The sequence below is a fragment of the Stenella coeruleoalba genome (assembly GCF_951394435.1).
Source record: "Stenella coeruleoalba genome assembly, chromosome: 13".
NCBI lineage: Eukaryota > Metazoa > Chordata > Mammalia > Artiodactyla > Delphinidae > Stenella > Stenella coeruleoalba.
In genome coordinates, this window is record NC_137159.1 from 71,026,624 (window position 1) to 71,042,849 (window position 16,226).

The 16,226-nt window shown below is 57.6% G+C and overlaps 1 protein-coding gene across 5 annotated transcripts in view; it reads left to right on the forward strand.

Moving 5' to 3' along the window:
- The window catches only part of ADCY3 (adenylate cyclase 3), a 98,409-nt gene that overhangs the window by 53,904 nt on the left and 28,279 nt on the right, over positions 1-16,226 (forward strand). For all 5 annotated transcript variants that reach the window (XM_079941655.1, XM_079941657.1, XM_079941658.1 and 2 more), the window contains 8 exons: positions 5,858-5,988; positions 6,379-6,490; positions 6,667-6,794; positions 8,090-8,248; positions 9,010-9,187; positions 13,059-13,178; positions 14,773-14,915; positions 15,075-15,236. In XM_079941655.1, the coding sequence (XP_079797781.1) occupies positions 5,858-5,988; positions 6,379-6,490; positions 6,667-6,794; positions 8,090-8,248; positions 9,010-9,187; positions 13,059-13,178; positions 14,773-14,915; positions 15,075-15,236 (1,133 nt within the window). The remainder of the gene's footprint in view (positions 1-5,857; positions 5,989-6,378; positions 6,491-6,666; positions 6,795-8,089; positions 8,249-9,009; positions 9,188-13,058; positions 13,179-14,772; positions 14,916-15,074; positions 15,237-16,226) is intronic.

The following is a 16,226-nucleotide window of genomic DNA, read 5'->3' on the forward strand; positions in this document are numbered from 1 at the left end:
GGCACCCCCATCTAGGTGAGCCCCTCTGGAGCTGCCGCAGTTGGCTTCTCTTGCAGCTTTGGGGTGACCCAGCATCTCAGGGTCCTCACGGTTGGTCACGTCCAGAGCTCTCAGCATCGGCCCCCTTCTCCTCCTCCCCTCGCCCTGTGGGGAAAGGGGGGTGGGCTCAGGGCAGTCTCCTGGCCTGCCCGGCACTGAGCCCAGGCCTCCCCTGCGTCCGCCCCGGCAGCACCCTCCCCCTCCTTCTCTGCTGAGCATCAGGAAGAGTCCCAGCAGCTGCCCTGGCCTGGCCTGCTCTCCCCGGTGCCCCGCTGTGGTCTGGTGGGCCTGGGCCAGCACGCTGAGGCACCCACAGAGGACCCGCCGTCCCACACAACAGCACAGGGACCGGGGCTCAGCCCCAGGGGAGCCGTGTTGTCAGGTCTTCACTAGATAAGATTTGGGCACTTCTGTTTCTTCACATTCATAGCAGAACAACGTCCGGTGCAGGTGAGAGAGTTAGAGTGTGAAAAGTACGTCTTTTGGTGGAGAAAAACCCACCAGTTCCATCGGTCAGGGAGCCCTGGGTCCACGTTCCGGGTCTGCCCCTACGGCCGAGGAACCGGGACAATCTACCTAACCCCTCCACACCTCGATTTGGGCACCTGCAAGATGGAGGCAGTATGACGTGTTCGTGAAAATACTGGGTAGGTGAGAACGTTTTAGGGAAGAAGAGGGACGGTCTTGATACTGGTCGTTAGTGTCCACGTGCCTGGCGACTTCTGTGCTTCTGAGAACTGCAGAAAGAAGCCAGCCCAGGGCGCCGGTTCTGTCGCGTGGCTCCCTAAGAGAGGGCCGCTGCCTCCTTCCCATTCCACCGGGGGCTTTGGTCTCCTGCTTGCTTCGCACCTGACCGTCAGCCTCCTTTCTCAGGTTAGAGCCAAGCAGATGTGGGAGTCTGGAGGCAGCTCAGTGGCCTTGCAGGGACGGTCCATTTCTAAGAAAGCTGGTAGTTACAGACAAGCTGGGGTCAGGGTCACAGCTGGAGGCAACAGGAAGTTTTGTGTTTATTTCCAGTTTAAAACATACTTTAAAAAAGAAGCAGCAGCAGTATAACAACCATATAGCAATTTTGAAAAGCATGTAAAGTTTTCTGTTAATTCCGTCTCTCACATTGTTACCCTTTTCTCTCTTGCGTATGTCCTTCTGCCATTATTTCGATGCGTGTGCATCCGGCGTCACCTTCACAGAATACAATTTCATGTCTTGCTTTTCTCTCTCATCATTTTCTTGTAACAGTTTTCACCAATATCATTTTTAAGGTTGCATAATCTTCCATCCAGAGGACGTGTCACAGTCGAATTAGCCATTTTCTGGGCTTTTGGGCTGCTTATAGTTTTCTCCACAAGTGTAAGTGATGCTGCATTAAAGTTCTTACACATAAATCTTCTTCTTCTGGATTATTTCTGTTGGATAAATTCCCAGAGGAGCCATTAATGGGTCAGAGGCTTAGAACATTCTTATGACTCCCAAAACATATAGCAACTGCTATGTTAGTGAGAGCAGGCTCTGCCTGTCTGCTGGGGAGACCAAGACACATCCCCCAGCTCTGGGCCCCGAGGATGCCCTGGGTGGCTCCTGTCCTGTCCACCCCTGTGCCCTCTGTGGGACCCGCCAGGCAAGTGCACTTGGATCCCAGCCTCCTTCCTTCTTCAAGGACATGGATGAGGGAGGTTGGGGTCTTCAGCCCAACTCTGAGGATGGATGTTAAGGATCCTCTGTGTGTGTGTGAGGATTTTTCTAGAAGATCCATCATTAGCATCATACACTCTTAAAAGAGGCCAGGATCCAGGAATGAGTTGAGGATCTCTGAAATGTAAGGGCAAACAAGGTCAGCATCAGTAGAGACACTGGTATGAAGTGGGTGTAGGTAAGGAAGGGGAGGAGCACACCTGGGCAGGGGCCGGGGGCTCTGGAGAGGTGGCAGGTGGGTGAGGAGGGGCCGTTCCAGAGAGAGTGACGCCAGAGCAGGGAAAAGCAAATAGTCCTGCTTGTCTACCCAGGAGGGAGCACCGAGGAAATCGGGGGAGCTGGGGCCAGGAAGGCAGGTGGGTGTCACGGGGAGGAGGCCTCGGTGCCGTGGAGAAGCACGCGGGTGGGGAGCCATCCATGGGTGTGAAGTTCAGAAGTGGAAGGTGGCGGGGGAGGGGAGCAGAGCCTGGCTGTCACCAAGGTCCTGGGGTTGCGACGTGGGCCCGGCCCCTCCTTTGCTGCCCACTCGGCCACTTTCTTGCCCCTGCCCTCCACCTACTAGAATGTTCTTTCCGGTCCAGTCCTGTGGCAGCTGCCTGTTGCATTTTTTTCTCATCTGACAAATTGTTCTTTTTTCTGTGTACGCCTACTTCTTATTTAAGACTCGTCTTATCAGAGTGACTTAAGGTGGACTCTGCCTGCTGACCTTTTGAGGTTGACCATAGGGTTGCCGTACACCACACAGGTCAATTGGTAGCCTTCCTTTACAACCACAGCTGCTTTCTTGTTATTTGAAAATTTGACATTTAAGGGTTATCTGCTTTCAGAACTCGTCTATTCTCTCTTTTTTTAAAAAAAACATTTATTTATTTGCCTGTGCCAGGTCTTAGTTACGGCATGCAGGCTTTTTAGTTGCGGCTCGCCAGCTTCTTAGTTGCGGCAGCCGGGCTCCTTAGTTGTGGCATGCATGCGGGATCTAGTTCCCTGACCAGGAATCAGTCGGGCCCCCTGCATTGGGAGTGCGGAGTCTTAACTACTGGCCTACCAGGGAAGTCCCAGAACTCATCTCTTCTCCTGCAAAAAGTTACAGAATCACGTGATGCAAAAAGTGAAAATCCCCCACGTGGCACCCCCCAGAGATAAGCTCATGGCCTCCGCGCTCTGTGGACCTCCAAGGCACCTGGGTTCTGGGTGTCAGGGCTGCCCTGCTTTGTGCTTCCGCTGCTGCCTTTATCCTGCCCTTGTTGACAGCACTGGAGCCCAGGCCGTGCTAGGATAGGGCAGTGCGGGTTGCCTCCGGGGAGGCCCATCTTGTTTCCAGGGAAATTGGGCCACGGGCACCTCACAGGGTTGGATTGCATTCTGATGTCCCCAAGGTTCCCAGGGAGCCGAATGGCTTTTCTGGGAGGACAGAGTTCTGTGGAAGAGCCTGAGGGGGGCGTGGGAAAGGCCTGCCTGTGTCGGGGGTGGCTGCTGAGACAGGCCCCGCCCCGCTGTGACTTTCCTGCTCCTCGGCGTCCCGTGGCCCCCCTCTGCTCTTCCCAGCCTGGCAGGCCCTGCCCACGCCCCTCACGTGTCTGCCTCTTCCCTGCGTTGGCATGTATCCCGCATGCACGTTGAGGGGAGAAAGGCTGAGATGCGCATGGAAGGCAGGATCCCTCTTGGTGTCCCCTTATCATCCTGTCTGGACCAGACAGAGCTCACAGGACCTGGCCGAGGGACCAAAACGTTTCCTGCTGACCTTGACGTCCCTCTGGAGCTCTTCATCGATAAATCTATGGCCAGCTTGGAAGCCTCAGGGGAAGTTTAGACTTTGTCTTTCTGAGACACCTTCTGTCTCAGTGCCTCAGTGACACTTCACATCAAGTGACACGAGAACAGCTAAAGTATATGGAACACTTGCCATGCGTGGACACCGTTTTAAGTGCTTTATGGTAATGAGTCGCTCAGCCCTCCTGTTTTACGGGCGAGGACACCAGGGCACGGGGAAGTTTAATGATGGCCTGGTATCGCGTGGCGAGTGGCAGGGCTCGGGTCTGAGCCAGGCGGTCAGACCCTGTCCCTGCCAGCCTGGCACGGGCAGGGCCGCACGTGGGGTGGGCTGGGACCCCTGAGATTCCTGCCCCAGCCCTCACTGCTGCCCCTCAGCCCCGTCTCCTTCTCCCGCTCAGGACCCCAGCAGCTCTCTCCACAGGCCGCCCTCGAGAGCAGGCAGGGCCTCGTGTCTGGCTTTTCTTGAAAATCCTCCCGGAGGCTCATCTTCTTCCCAAGCTGAGAGCTTTGCCAGGGCAGCGGCTTTGCCACCTGCTCTGCTTGGGCTGCAGGGCCCCGGGAGGCTCGGTTGCTGCTTCCTGGGCTCGGGTGGAGCCAGGCAGGGCGCACTGGGGTCATTTTGGCTTCTCATTCCTGAGCTGTAATGGTGCCACCCGCGAGGTTCTTAACAGTGGAAGAGACATTGCTGTGGAAATGGGAGGGTAGCAGGAATAACCACTGTCCGTGCTTCAGGCTAGAGCCAGCGTCAGGCATGCTGAGCAGAGGGGGCCGCCTTGTTACGGTGGTATTCACCGCAGGAAAGAGGATTGGTTCTCCCTGTGAGAACAGAGATAGGGCACAGGGACCTACCTCCCTGTGTGATGGCGAGCAGGTGGGGGCTTCTGGCCTGCAGACCTTCCTAGGAGGAGGAGGGAGGGGCCGCGCCTACAGCTGAGCCGTCTTCTCCAGGGGAGCTGAGGCCCCAGGCCTCTGGCTCAGTGGGGACAGAGGCCCAGGGACGACGCCAGACTCTTGGGGGCCTCTTGGCCGCGCCCACCAGAGGAGAGGAGTCGACCTCTACACCTCAGGCTCCTACCCCAGAGCAGGTGTGTCTGAAAGGCAGGTAGAGCTGCGTTTTCTGGCCTCAGGGCCCACTGAACACAACAAAGGGCAGGAGTCCAGGCCCGTGGCGGAGGTGTGTCCCCGCTCCTGTACCGCTGGGCTGGCATCACTGCCGAGGCCTGGGACCTGCAGCCTGAGTTTCACTGTGGCCCCTGACCCCTGGTCAGACCCCAGGTGCTGAGGACACGGGTCTTAGTTTTCTGGCCACCCCTCCTGCCCCAGGTAGCTCCCGGCCTTAGGTCACTGGACATAGCACCCCCGGATCCGCGCGCCCCACCCGTCCCCTCCTCCCGTTTCAGCGGCTGACCCTGCAGCACGGGCCTGGTCACCCGGAACTGCTCCACCCCGGGGTCCAAGGCTGCGACCTCCAGCCACATCTCTTGTTCCCCCAGCCCCCTCTGCCTCCTTCTGCACCCACACTTCTCCCAGGCTGACCTCACTTCCTGCTGCCTCATCCTGCCAGCCTCGGTTTAGTCGCCTCCCCGCCATTAGCGCGGTTCTCTTGCTCCCTTGCCGTTTCCATCCTGCAGACCTGCACCTGAGGTTCTCCCTCAGCCTCTCCCACCGTCCTCCAGGGCACCACTGTCACCTCCCTCCCCTCCCAGGGGCACAGGGCGGTTCTTCCCGACAAGTTGCCGCTGCCTGCGTTTCCCCCTCCTCTGACCCACCCTCCAGCACCCCCGCCGTCACTTGTCTCCTCTCTCCTGTTCTGCTGCTGGGTCTGACCCGCGGCTTCTGAGCCGCCAAGCATCTGCCTGCAGGGCGTCCCTGCACGGGGCCCTCCAAGGCCCCTCCTGGACTCACTCGTCTTTGTAGCCTGGCACCTGGCGTGGTACCTGGCACGTCGTAGGTCTCCAGTCACGTTGAATCTGGATTCTCGAGTGATGGCCCTGTGCACCGTGGGGTGGGCCACACAGAAGCCCTGCCCTCAAGGGCACACGTAGGCACTGTCACCCTTCCTGTGGTATTGGGGGTGCCTTGGAGGCACAGAGCCAAGCCTGGGGTTCTTCACGGGTTTCTGAGCTCTGTCCGCGCTCCGAAGGTGCTCAGGCCACGGTGCTGAGTCTGCTCAGGGCAGGAGGCGGCCTGTCCTGGGCCTCCGGCTGCTTCCCAGTGAAGGGTGTGCACCGCAAGGTCTCTGCGGAGGGTCACCTGGCTCCTGGCTGACGCCTGTCACCAGGATAAGGGCGTTTCTTCCCAGAGTGTCCGCGCCTGCCCCTGCCCTCCCCACTCAGTCTCTCCTCCCCCACAGGAGAACCTTATGCTTTCCATCCTGCCCAAGCACGTGGCAGACGAGATGCTGAAGGACATGAAGAAGGACGAGAGCCAGAAGGACCAGCAGCAGTTCAACACCATGTACATGTACCGCCACGAGAATGTCAGGTGCGCCGGCTGCAGGCCTGGGCTCCGAGCGCAGGACGGGGGCTTTGGGGGGTCGGCGGAGCACCGCGGGGTTCGAGAGTCTTCCCGGGCCCTGGAAACACGGCCACCCCACAGTGTGACCCTCAGCCCCCGCAGGGGCCGCCTTGCTGCCAGGTGTCGGGGCCGAGACGGGTCCCGTGGTCCAGGCCCGTCATTGTACAGACGCCACCCGCGAGATAAGCTAAACGCCGGAGCCCTGAGTGCGCCCGGCACGTGCCAGGGTCTCACCACTTCGGGGCTTGAGCAGGGACCTGGCCGCCTGAGGGCTGGAGCGGGAGCTGGCGGTGGGCAGCATGGAGCCCGGCACGCCGCCTGGGTCCTCACCGCCGGGGCCTGCCTCCCCCTCCGCAGCATCCTCTTTGCCGACATCGTGGGCTTCACCCAGCTGTCTTCAGCCTGCAGCGCCCAAGAGCTCGTGAAGCTCCTCAACGAGCTCTTCGCCCGCTTCGACAAGCTGGCGGCCGTAAGTGCCCTGACCCTCGCCCAGCCCTCCGGGGAGGGGTGGGGGGCGCCATCCTCGTGACCTGGGCCTTCCCCTCCTCCTCCGGCTCCCAGGACTTCCGCCCACCCCTCCGTCCTCTGCTTTCTTTGCCCCTCACAACCCCTTGCCGAGGAGGGACTCAGGACCTGCCCTTTCAGAAATACCACCAGCTGCGGATTAAGATTCTGGGCGACTGTTACTACTGCATCTGTGGGCTGCCTGACTACCGGGAGGACCACGCCGTCTGCTCCATCCTCATGGGGCTCGCCATGGTGGAGGCCATCTCGTAAGTGGGGGGAGCGTGGGTCCCGGCTCCGGCACCAGCACGCCTGCCGCGCTGCTCTGTCTCGGTGGGCCCTGTGCGTCCCGAGGCCCCGAGCCGGGCTCGTCAGGGGATGAGGCGGGTGCGGCATGGTCAGTCCCAGGCTCTGGGAAGTTGGGCTAGGCTTACCTTCCTCACCGCTGAGGGAAACTGCAGCCTCCAAGGGATCCTCTTCTAGCTTTAGTCCACGCTAGTTTTTTCTGCTGGAAGGTGCGGTCATCATGAAATTCTGCCACCTTCCATTTGCTTTCTTTTCCTCCCAAGTGTCCCCCCAGCATATCTTCTCTCCGTGTTTTCTCATCGTGACCCCCCAGGACAGATAGGCTCAGAGATCTCCATGCCCATCTCTTGGATCAGGAAGCCCGAGTACAGCAGTGAAGTGACTGCTGAGGTCACGAGATGTTTGGGCAGCAGAGATGGGACTAGAACCCTGGCTTCTGAGCCCCGGCCAAGGCTCCTGCCTGCACCACTGTGAGCCTCTAGGGTGGTGAACTCTGCCTCCCCGGCTCTTCCCCACTGCTGTCACTGCGCCTGTGGGCTTGGAGGTCCCTGGGGGGGCGGGGTTGCTCCCTGCCGTCGACTCAAGGCCTCTCGTGGGCCCTGGGTGGTATCAGCCCCCGCAAGCCCCTTGCTGAGTCCAGGAGTTGGGCGTGTGCTTCACCACCGTCTCCAAGGGGGTGGTTTTGCATTTTTGCTGTCTTCCAGGGTAAACCCCCTCTAGGATTGGCTGGAAAGAAGCAGATGCTGCCTTTCCCCTGGGGCCATAGTTCAGGATTTAGAGACTCTTACCTCTACTCCCATCACTGTTGGGCAAAGTGCTGAAATTCGTGTTTGTCTCCTCCTGGAGATCTCAAGCAAGGAGCTCTTCCCCTCTGCACACACAGCACGTAGTGCAGGGCCTGGCACACAGTAGGCGCTCAGTGCAGGTCAGCTGCACACATGAGTAAACGGATGGCTGGAAGAGGACAGCTGGAGGTCCCCCAGGGGCAGAGGGTCTCTGCTGTTTCCTGCCCCTCCATCCCCACCCCGAGTCACACTGGCCTGTGGTTGCTGAGTCTGGCCTTGGCCACTGCCTGCTGTAGCCCCAGCTGTGGGTGACTCAGATGTGGGCAGAAAGCAATGGGGGCAGCCTGTAGGCCCTGTAGCCTGGAGGGGAGGAAGGCTGTGCAGAATTCCTCCCACTGGGGGGCTGGGGAGGGGGCTTGCCACCTGGCTGTGGGCAGGCCTGACCCCTCCTCCTTTCTGTGTGTACCTGGCAGGTATGTACGGGAGAAGACGAAGACTGGGGTGGACATGCGAGTCGGGGTGCACACAGGCACCGTGCTGGGGGGTGTCCTGGGCCAGAAGCGCTGGCAGTACGACGTGTGGTCCACCGACGTCACCGTGGCCAACAAGATGGAGGCCGGCGGCATCCCCGGGTGAGCACGCGTTCCTTCCCGGGGCCAGGGGAGGGGACCGTCCCATCCATCTCAGGGTTGTGGCCCAGACGAGGGACAAGGGGCCTCGAGGAAGCAGCCCTTCCCACCCAGGAGCAGTGTTCTTCCAGCGCCTGCCTCCTGGGCCTTTCCTGCCTGGGGCTCTGCAGGAGTCTGTCCTCCTGCCCCCTTTACCCTCTGCGGGGCCTTGGGGCTCTGAGGTCAGGGCTGGAGCTCCTTCAGTGCGCAGGTCACCCCGAAGGGCACTATTAGCAGCGAGAGTCTCCTAACAGGCTCTGAGGCACCTGTACGTCTTTCCTGAGTTCTTTACAGACTTGGCCAGTCAGGTGGGGCAGGCCCCACCCTCAGGGTGGACCAAGGAGGCGGTGAAACCTTCCCTGCCTGGGTCAGGAGGCTTCTCTCGGAGGCAGTGACAGTTCTCTCCCTGGTGGTGACTCCCCAGAAACGGGCTATTACCCCCTGACAGCAGGTGTTGCAGCGGAGAATCACACCAGGTGGATGATAACCAGGCCTTCCGACCTTAGTGTTCAGAGCAGACTTCAAATCCCTCATCTCATTTGATACCCTCAGCAGCCTGAGGACAAACTGTCTCATGGATTGAAGCTGAGGCTCAGAGAAGGGGAGGTGCCGGGCCGCCTACACAGCCACTTAGCGCTAGGACTTGCCGCTCCGCCTCTGTCCCCGGGGGTAGGGCGGGGGCTGCCACGGGGCCTGTGCTCAGGGCCCCTCTCGCCCGAACCCAGGCGTGTGCACATCTCCCAGAGCACCATGGACTGCCTGAAAGGCGAGTTCGATGTGGAGCCAGGCGATGGGGGCAGCCGCTGTGATTACCTGGATGAGAAGGGCATCGAAACCTACCTCATCATTGCGTCCAAGCCAGAGGTGAAGAGGACAGCTGCCCAAAATGGCCTCAGCGGCTCGGTGAGTCCTCCACCCACCCCCTGGGCCGGCGGGGAGGGAAAGGCAGGGATTGGAGGTGAGATTGTAGAAGAGTTGGCAGGACAATGAGAGGTCTCGCTAGCTGCTGAGTGTTGGAGCAAAGGGTAGTACGAGGTAAGTATTTCGTGCCCAGTGTGAAGTCTGAGCTACAGTAAATGCTCTAAAGAACTCAGAAAAGTAGGAAGCTGTCCTGCAGAAAATTAGGAAATGTCACGGCGGAAAGTGGAGCCCCATGAAATGAGACTTGACCTGGTCACAAAATTATTGAGTCTTCATATTTTAAGAGTGCTAGGGGACTTCCCTGGTGGCGCAGTGGTTAAGAATCCGCCTGCCAGTGCAGGGGACATGGGTTCGAGCCCTGGTCCGGGAAGATCCCATACACCGCGGAGCAACTAAGCCCGCGAGCCACAACTACTGAGCCCGCGGGCCACAACTACTGAAGTCCGCGCGCCTAGAGCCCACGCTCTGCAACAAGAGAAGCCACCACAACAAGAAGCCCGCGTACCGCAACGAAGAGTAGCCCCCGCTCGCCACAACTAGAGAAAGCCTGTGTGGAGCAACGAAGACCCAACGCAGCCAAAAATAAATAAATAAATTTATTTTTTAAAAAAAGAGTGCTACACGCACAACTTCAGTATGTTCACTGGAACAAATGAACAGTGCATCTTCTAAGCTATTCTACAAGATGGTGATCGACAGCAATTTGAGAAATCAGCTACCTTTGTGAAGTGACAGAACATTTACCATTTCTGGCAAAAAACGTTTTTAGTACATTTAAAAATGCTGTTCCTTTAAAAAATTACCCCCAAATTGGTGGTACTGGTGACCACCTTGAAGTCATAGGGCAGCAGTCAAACGTATCTTTGTGACAACCACACGCATTCCTGTTCGTTCTGATCTTGCATTTTCTCATTTTGTTTAATCAACCCTTGCGTGGTGCGTCATTTGACTCAGGGGTTGTTCTTGGCACCTGACACCCCCGGGAGGGTTACGCATGGGGCCCTGGCAGCAGTGTCTTTACGAAGCTGGTGTGCAGGAGTCATTATTCAGTTTTCCAATTAGAGAAAAGTGGAGTTCGTGGGCGTGTAGCTTAAAATACTGGCACAGAGGCTCTGGGTGAGTAGGAGTGGGGTCCGGGCTGTGGGCCGTTGAGCCCCGTGGCCTGGGTGCTGCCACACAGGACGGGGGCACAGGCGACAGCTTCCAGTGAACGGGAGTTAGACTTCTTCGCAAATGCTCCATCAGACAAACGAGGGGACCCATTTCTCATGGAAACCTGGGCGCTGTTCCCTTCAAAACTAATTTTCCTGACGTTTTGGGGCAATCCAGGTTTTCAGTGTGTAGTAAAGTTGACTTTTAACTGCTTCTTAGTGCCCCTGCCTAAAAAACGTAGATGTCGCAAAGTGGAAAAGCTGGGTTAAAGGTTCTGTACATTGAAAGTTTAACCCATGTGCCTGCTACTTACCTCCTGCCACCCTCCCTCTGCCTGTGCTGGCTCTTTCCTCACTTTTTTTCTTCGTTCAGTTGAAAGATGAACCCACGGTATCTTATTGTTTTAATCGCGTTTCTTTAGTTATTAGTAAGACTGGACACTTGTAACATGGTTGTCAGTCTGGTGATTTTCTTCTGTGAATTGCATATTCACATCTAACCTTTGAGGGCTTTTTCCGCCTCTGGTTTGTAGACGCTTTTGTTTGTTAGAGAGCTGAACCTTCTGTCCTACTGTGCTCATCAGCTGTGCATCAAGCATCCGCTTCGTGCCCGGCACTGGGACGCATCTGTCTCGGGGAACTTAGAAGTTGAGCTGCTGTAGATTATACCAGCCGTCTTCCCTACAAGGCGCTGCAGCAACTGTCAGCCCCCAGTGTGCGTTAAGTGAACAACTTAACGCCATTATCATAAGCCCCTGTGATCAGCTCAGTAATTGTTTAAGATGTCTCCAACTCAAGATGTGCTCCGAGAAGGCCATGTCAGCAAGTCACCAAACCTGCTCAGCAGTCAGTCAGAAGTAGTCAAGCGCAGAGATAAACGCGTGAATGATGTGTGAGTGATAATGGGAAGCAGTAGGGAAAGTGGTGACGGCGGCTTCCCTGGGCCTCATAGGAGCAAATACCATTCTATCTGCAGAAGCCTCTCCCCGGGGTTTAGCTGAACAAAGTGATAAGGAGGAGAGTGTGAGGGGAATTGTCACAGTGGATCCTTTCCAAAGTGTTAAAAAGACACCTCCCATCTATACTGACCTTGCTGTTAGTCTCATTCAGTTGTTTTTTGTTTGTTTTATTTTTTTGCGGTACGCGGGCCTCTCCCTGCTGTGGCCTCTCCCGTTGCGGAGCACAGGCTCCGGACGCGCAGGCTCAGCGGCCATGGCTCACGGGACCAGCCGCTCCGCGGCATGTGGGATCTTCCCAGACCGGGGCACAAACCCGTGTCCCCTGCATCGGCAGGCGGACTCTCAGCCACTGCGCCACCAGGGAAGCCCTCATTCAGTTGTTTTAAATGCCATCTCCGACAACTCCCAAATTGAGATCTCAGCCCCAACCGGCATCCCTGCACATTGCAGCCACGTGTGCATCTCCATTTGTATATAACAGTCCAAAGCTGAGCTCCTGATCTCTCTACCCTAAAACCCGCTCTTCCTCAGTCTTCCCCGTCTCAATCAGTGGCAACTCTGTTCTTTTCACTGCTCAGCCCCAAACCTTTGGAGACATCCTGACCCCCCTCTACAATCCATGAGCCCCTCCCTGCAAGCTATAGCTCTCGCCCCACTCTCCTCACACCCTGGCAACCGCCGTCTCGTCCGAGCCATCTCATGCCTGGGTCAGCGCAGTGGTCTCCCAGTCTGTCGCCCTGCTCTGCCCCCCCTCCACATCTCCACACAGCAGCCAGAGTGATCCTGCTGGGGTGTTAGGTGAAATCATGTCACACACACATACCCCCCACCCACCCTGCACTGCCCGCTCCACACCCTCCTTCAGTCCCCATCTCAGAGGAAGAGCCAAAGTCCCCTGACGTCAGGAACCCCATCCAGCAGGTCCTCACCGCCCCGCCCCTTTCACTCACTGGGCTTGGGCAGCGCCGCCCTCCTGGCTGCTGCTCAGACACTCCGGGCCTCCAGCCCGCTCCGGGCTTCCGCCTGCTGGAACCCGTCCCTGAGAGCCGCGTGATGTGCTCCGGGTCTTCATGGAAATGTCATCTTCATGGTGACACCTCCCCCACTCCCCTTACCGTTACTCCCCAGCAATCCCTGTGTCCCTTGCCTACACCTCTCCAGATCACTGCTCTCTGACCTTCTGTAATCATTTACTGCTTTACTTCGCTGATGTCCGGCCGTCCTCACTAGAAGGTGGGCTCTGAGGTTAGAACATTCTGTGTCCCCAGGAGTTACAACAGTTCCTGTCACACAGTAGGTACGCAGTAAATACTTGGTAAATGAATGAATGAGCTGTTTTCCTGTATAGAGCAGTATTTTTCCTTGACAGAGTAAATTAAATGATCATTGGGGAAATTGGTTTATGGAATTTATTCAGACTTTTGGAAGGCATTTGACAGGGCTCGACCCCAGAAAAGATCTCTGTGAATCACTGTGTCACTGAGTTACTGTTTTAAAAATAGGAGTTGGAACAATAGGGTCTTTCTCTGCTTAGAAAAGTTGTAATACTAGAAATGGATACTAGAAAATTACAGCGTTTTAAAATTGATGGTCTAGAGAAGGAACTGAATAGTGAGATTTCCAAGGTTACAAGGTCTCTGAACTCTGGTGGGAAGATTCCAGACTGAGAGCAGCCCAACCCGACGCTGGGTGGGCATCTGGCAGTGCCTGGGGGCTCCTGACGACCACTCCCTTCTGCTGCAGGCTCTGCTGAACGGAGCGCCACCTTCCTCAAAGCCCGGCTCCCCTGCCCTCATTGAGACCAAGGAGCCCAACGGGAGCATCCACACCAGCGGCTCCACGTCCGAGGAGCCAGATGCCCAGGTACGTGCGGGGCGAGGCCCGGGATGGCCTGGCCCCTAGCCTGGCCTCTGTCTTCGGTGGCTGTGTAACCTTGGGCTGGTCACCGCCCCGCCCCCTGACCTCACTGTCTCCTCGTCAGTTACATGGGGTGGAGGTGGCTGAGGTCAGAAGAGGTGCTCACTTCCGAGGCCTTGTCTGGCTCCCGTGTCCCAGAATCCTAGAGATCTGAGGGCAGTGAGGACCCCCACGGAAATTTCTCTAGGATCCAGAGCTGTTTCAGAAGTGACACTAGAGGGCTGGGCTCACCTCTCTGGCTGGGTCCAAACCCCACAAGTCCTGTGCACGGATGAGGGGTTTCCAAAGGAATGAACAGGATGGCCCCCTGAGGATGGGGTGCACCTTGGGAGAGCGTCCAGGATCCATCCACTACTAAAGAGCTTCCTGAGTCTATCCACGGACAGAGGCCAGTGCTGAGACGGGTCTCGGCCTCGCGGAGGCTGCCGTGAGCTGGTCGGCCACACCGCTGGTCTCGCTGCAGGGGAGACAGAACTGCCCGTGCCTGTAGATCACGTGCTGGAAGACAAGAGTAGAGGGCTGAAGATAAACTGGGTTTTCCATGAGCACCACAGCACTCAGTAGCTTTTCCCTGTTGTGAGTTTCTTGATGGAAAGTGTTAATACAGACTCAGTGTAACTCACTAACAAGAAGGACGCAGAGGCTTAGCGGCCGGAGGTTTTCTTTCCTCACAATTAGCCAGTGTTGCACTGCTCCCGACACGCTTCAGGGACAGAGGTTCCTGGTACTGGAACGGAACGTCCACAGCATGTTACAGAGAAGAAAATTGGGGCTGGGGGGACATGGATTATACGGGGTCAGACTCAACCAGCAGCACGCCTGAGCTTAAGCCCAGGGTATCTGGATTCCGGCTTCCAGACACACGCTTAGACCCGTGCAGACAGCGCTAGCCCGTTCCCAGTTGTTATTTGGGCCGATGGCTGTGTGACCATAGTCTGGATTCATGTGTTTGGAGCGGAGGCTTTTCCTTCTTGACCAGGAATGAAAATGGTAGGGAGTACCCTAGTCCTACACCCCACTAGCAATAAGGATGTTATTTTCTCTCCGTAGCTTTCCCCCTCAGGTCTTCCTCCCCCAAATGAGCCAGGTCTGAGCTCCTTTAAGAGCGCCCTTAAGCGTAGGGTGGGGGGTCTTCTACATCCCCAAGGGTGCCGAAGGGTGTGGCTGTGTGACACCCCCATCCTCGTAGCAGGAGGTGCCAGGACCCCGCTGACCCAGCAGCAGCCTCAAATTCCAGGTCTCCCACTCGGGCGCCCGGTGGCTGCTCCCCACGCCGCCGTTAGTGGGCGATCACTGCAGAGCTTCTGTTAGGGGCCCCAGGGCCTGGGACCTGGAGTCCCAGGGAAACCAGGAAGGACTGCAGCACGGAGCCACGTGACAGCACAGGGAAGACTTTTCCCGAGAAATGATCTTGAGACTCAAGGGGCTGGTGCTCGTGTGATCCCTTTAGTTCCCCTTCCCCCCAACACCACCCTGTCTTTCGTCAACTTCTCCCCACTCCATCCCGCCTGCCCCCCAACTCTGCCACACTGCCTTGCAGGCTGACAACCCCTCGTTCCCCAACCCTCGCCGGAGGCTGCGGCTTCAGGACCTGGCCGATCGCGTGGTGGACGCCTCCGAGGATGAGCACGAGCTCAACCAGCTGCTCAACGAGGCCCTGCTGGAGCGGGAGTCCGCCCAGGTGTAAGTGGCCCCTCAGGCAGCTGGCCCCTTGCCCTTGGCACGTGCCTTGTCTGGCCCCAGCGTGGGGTCCAGGAAGTCAGTCATCGTAAATACGGCCCCTTCCTGGCGGGCAGAGACAGATGTGATGTTTGCATCTCATAGGGCTTGTTTGCACTGCAGAGTGAAGAAGAGAAACACCTTCTTCCTGTCCATGCGGTTCATGGACCGCGAGATGGAAACCCGCTACTCGGTGGAGAAGGAGAAGCAGAGTGGGGCCGCCTTCAGCTGTTCCTGTGTCGTCCTGCTCTGCACCGCCCTGGTTGAGATTCTCATCGACCCCTGGTGAGGGAGGGGCAGGGCAGGCCCTGACAGCCAGGGGAGGGTGGAAGGTGACGAGCTTCCTAGGCCAGAGGCCTGCGGGGTGTGGGCCTCAGCTGGAGCCTGACGCAGGGGCGCAGGCTCTGTTCCTTGCTCCCCATCCCCCGGAGCAGCCCCTGGGAATGCTGGGACTGCACCCTGGACCCCCTTCCTTCTCTCTGCTCCTGGGTCCTAGAATAGCACTCGCGTCAAAGTGGGGGATCACACCAGGGTTGAGAAGGCTGAGGGAAGAAGGGTCCGGGGGGATGGAGACCTTGGCTGGGTGGGTCTGAGTGGCTCTGGGACAAGGAGACAGGACGGGGACGCTCCTCAATCTCGGTCACCACGGCTCATCGGCTCCCTTTCTTGGCTCATGTTATAAAAGACAGATTTCAGGCTCTGGGTGCAGACTGGTCTCTCTCACAGCAGCAGGTCCTCTGGGGCAAGGCAGGGTGTTCTGGAATCCTTGCTCCGTCTGCTGAAGCCCAGCTGAAGGATGGCTGCCCCCTCCCTCCCTCCCTTCCTCCCCGTGGCCGATCAGCAGCTCCCTCCAGCTCAGGGATTCCCCACCAGAAAGGAGGGGGTGTGGAGCCCTCTTCTGATCACAGTTTGGGGAACTTAAAGAGCCTTGGACTTGTCACGTGGTCCCAGGTTCTGGACTCGGCTCGCTCACTTATTTCTTCTATGACCTTGGGCGCATCACTGAGGGTTCCTGGAGTATCAGTTTACTCATCTGTAAAGTGAAAGATGACGATGACGATGATCTGAAGATAATAAAACCTGCCCTCGCTAACTCAGAACTATTGTGAGGACCAAATTCCTTCATTCACTTCACAAATATTTGCTGTCTGCTTTGGGCCTGGGGCGAAGGTCTAGGGATACAGCGGTGAACGCTGAAACCCTCAGCAACCCTCGGCAGCGAGCGGCTCTGTTCTGTGCTCTCCCCTTTCATCATTGCGACACGGCAGAATGCTT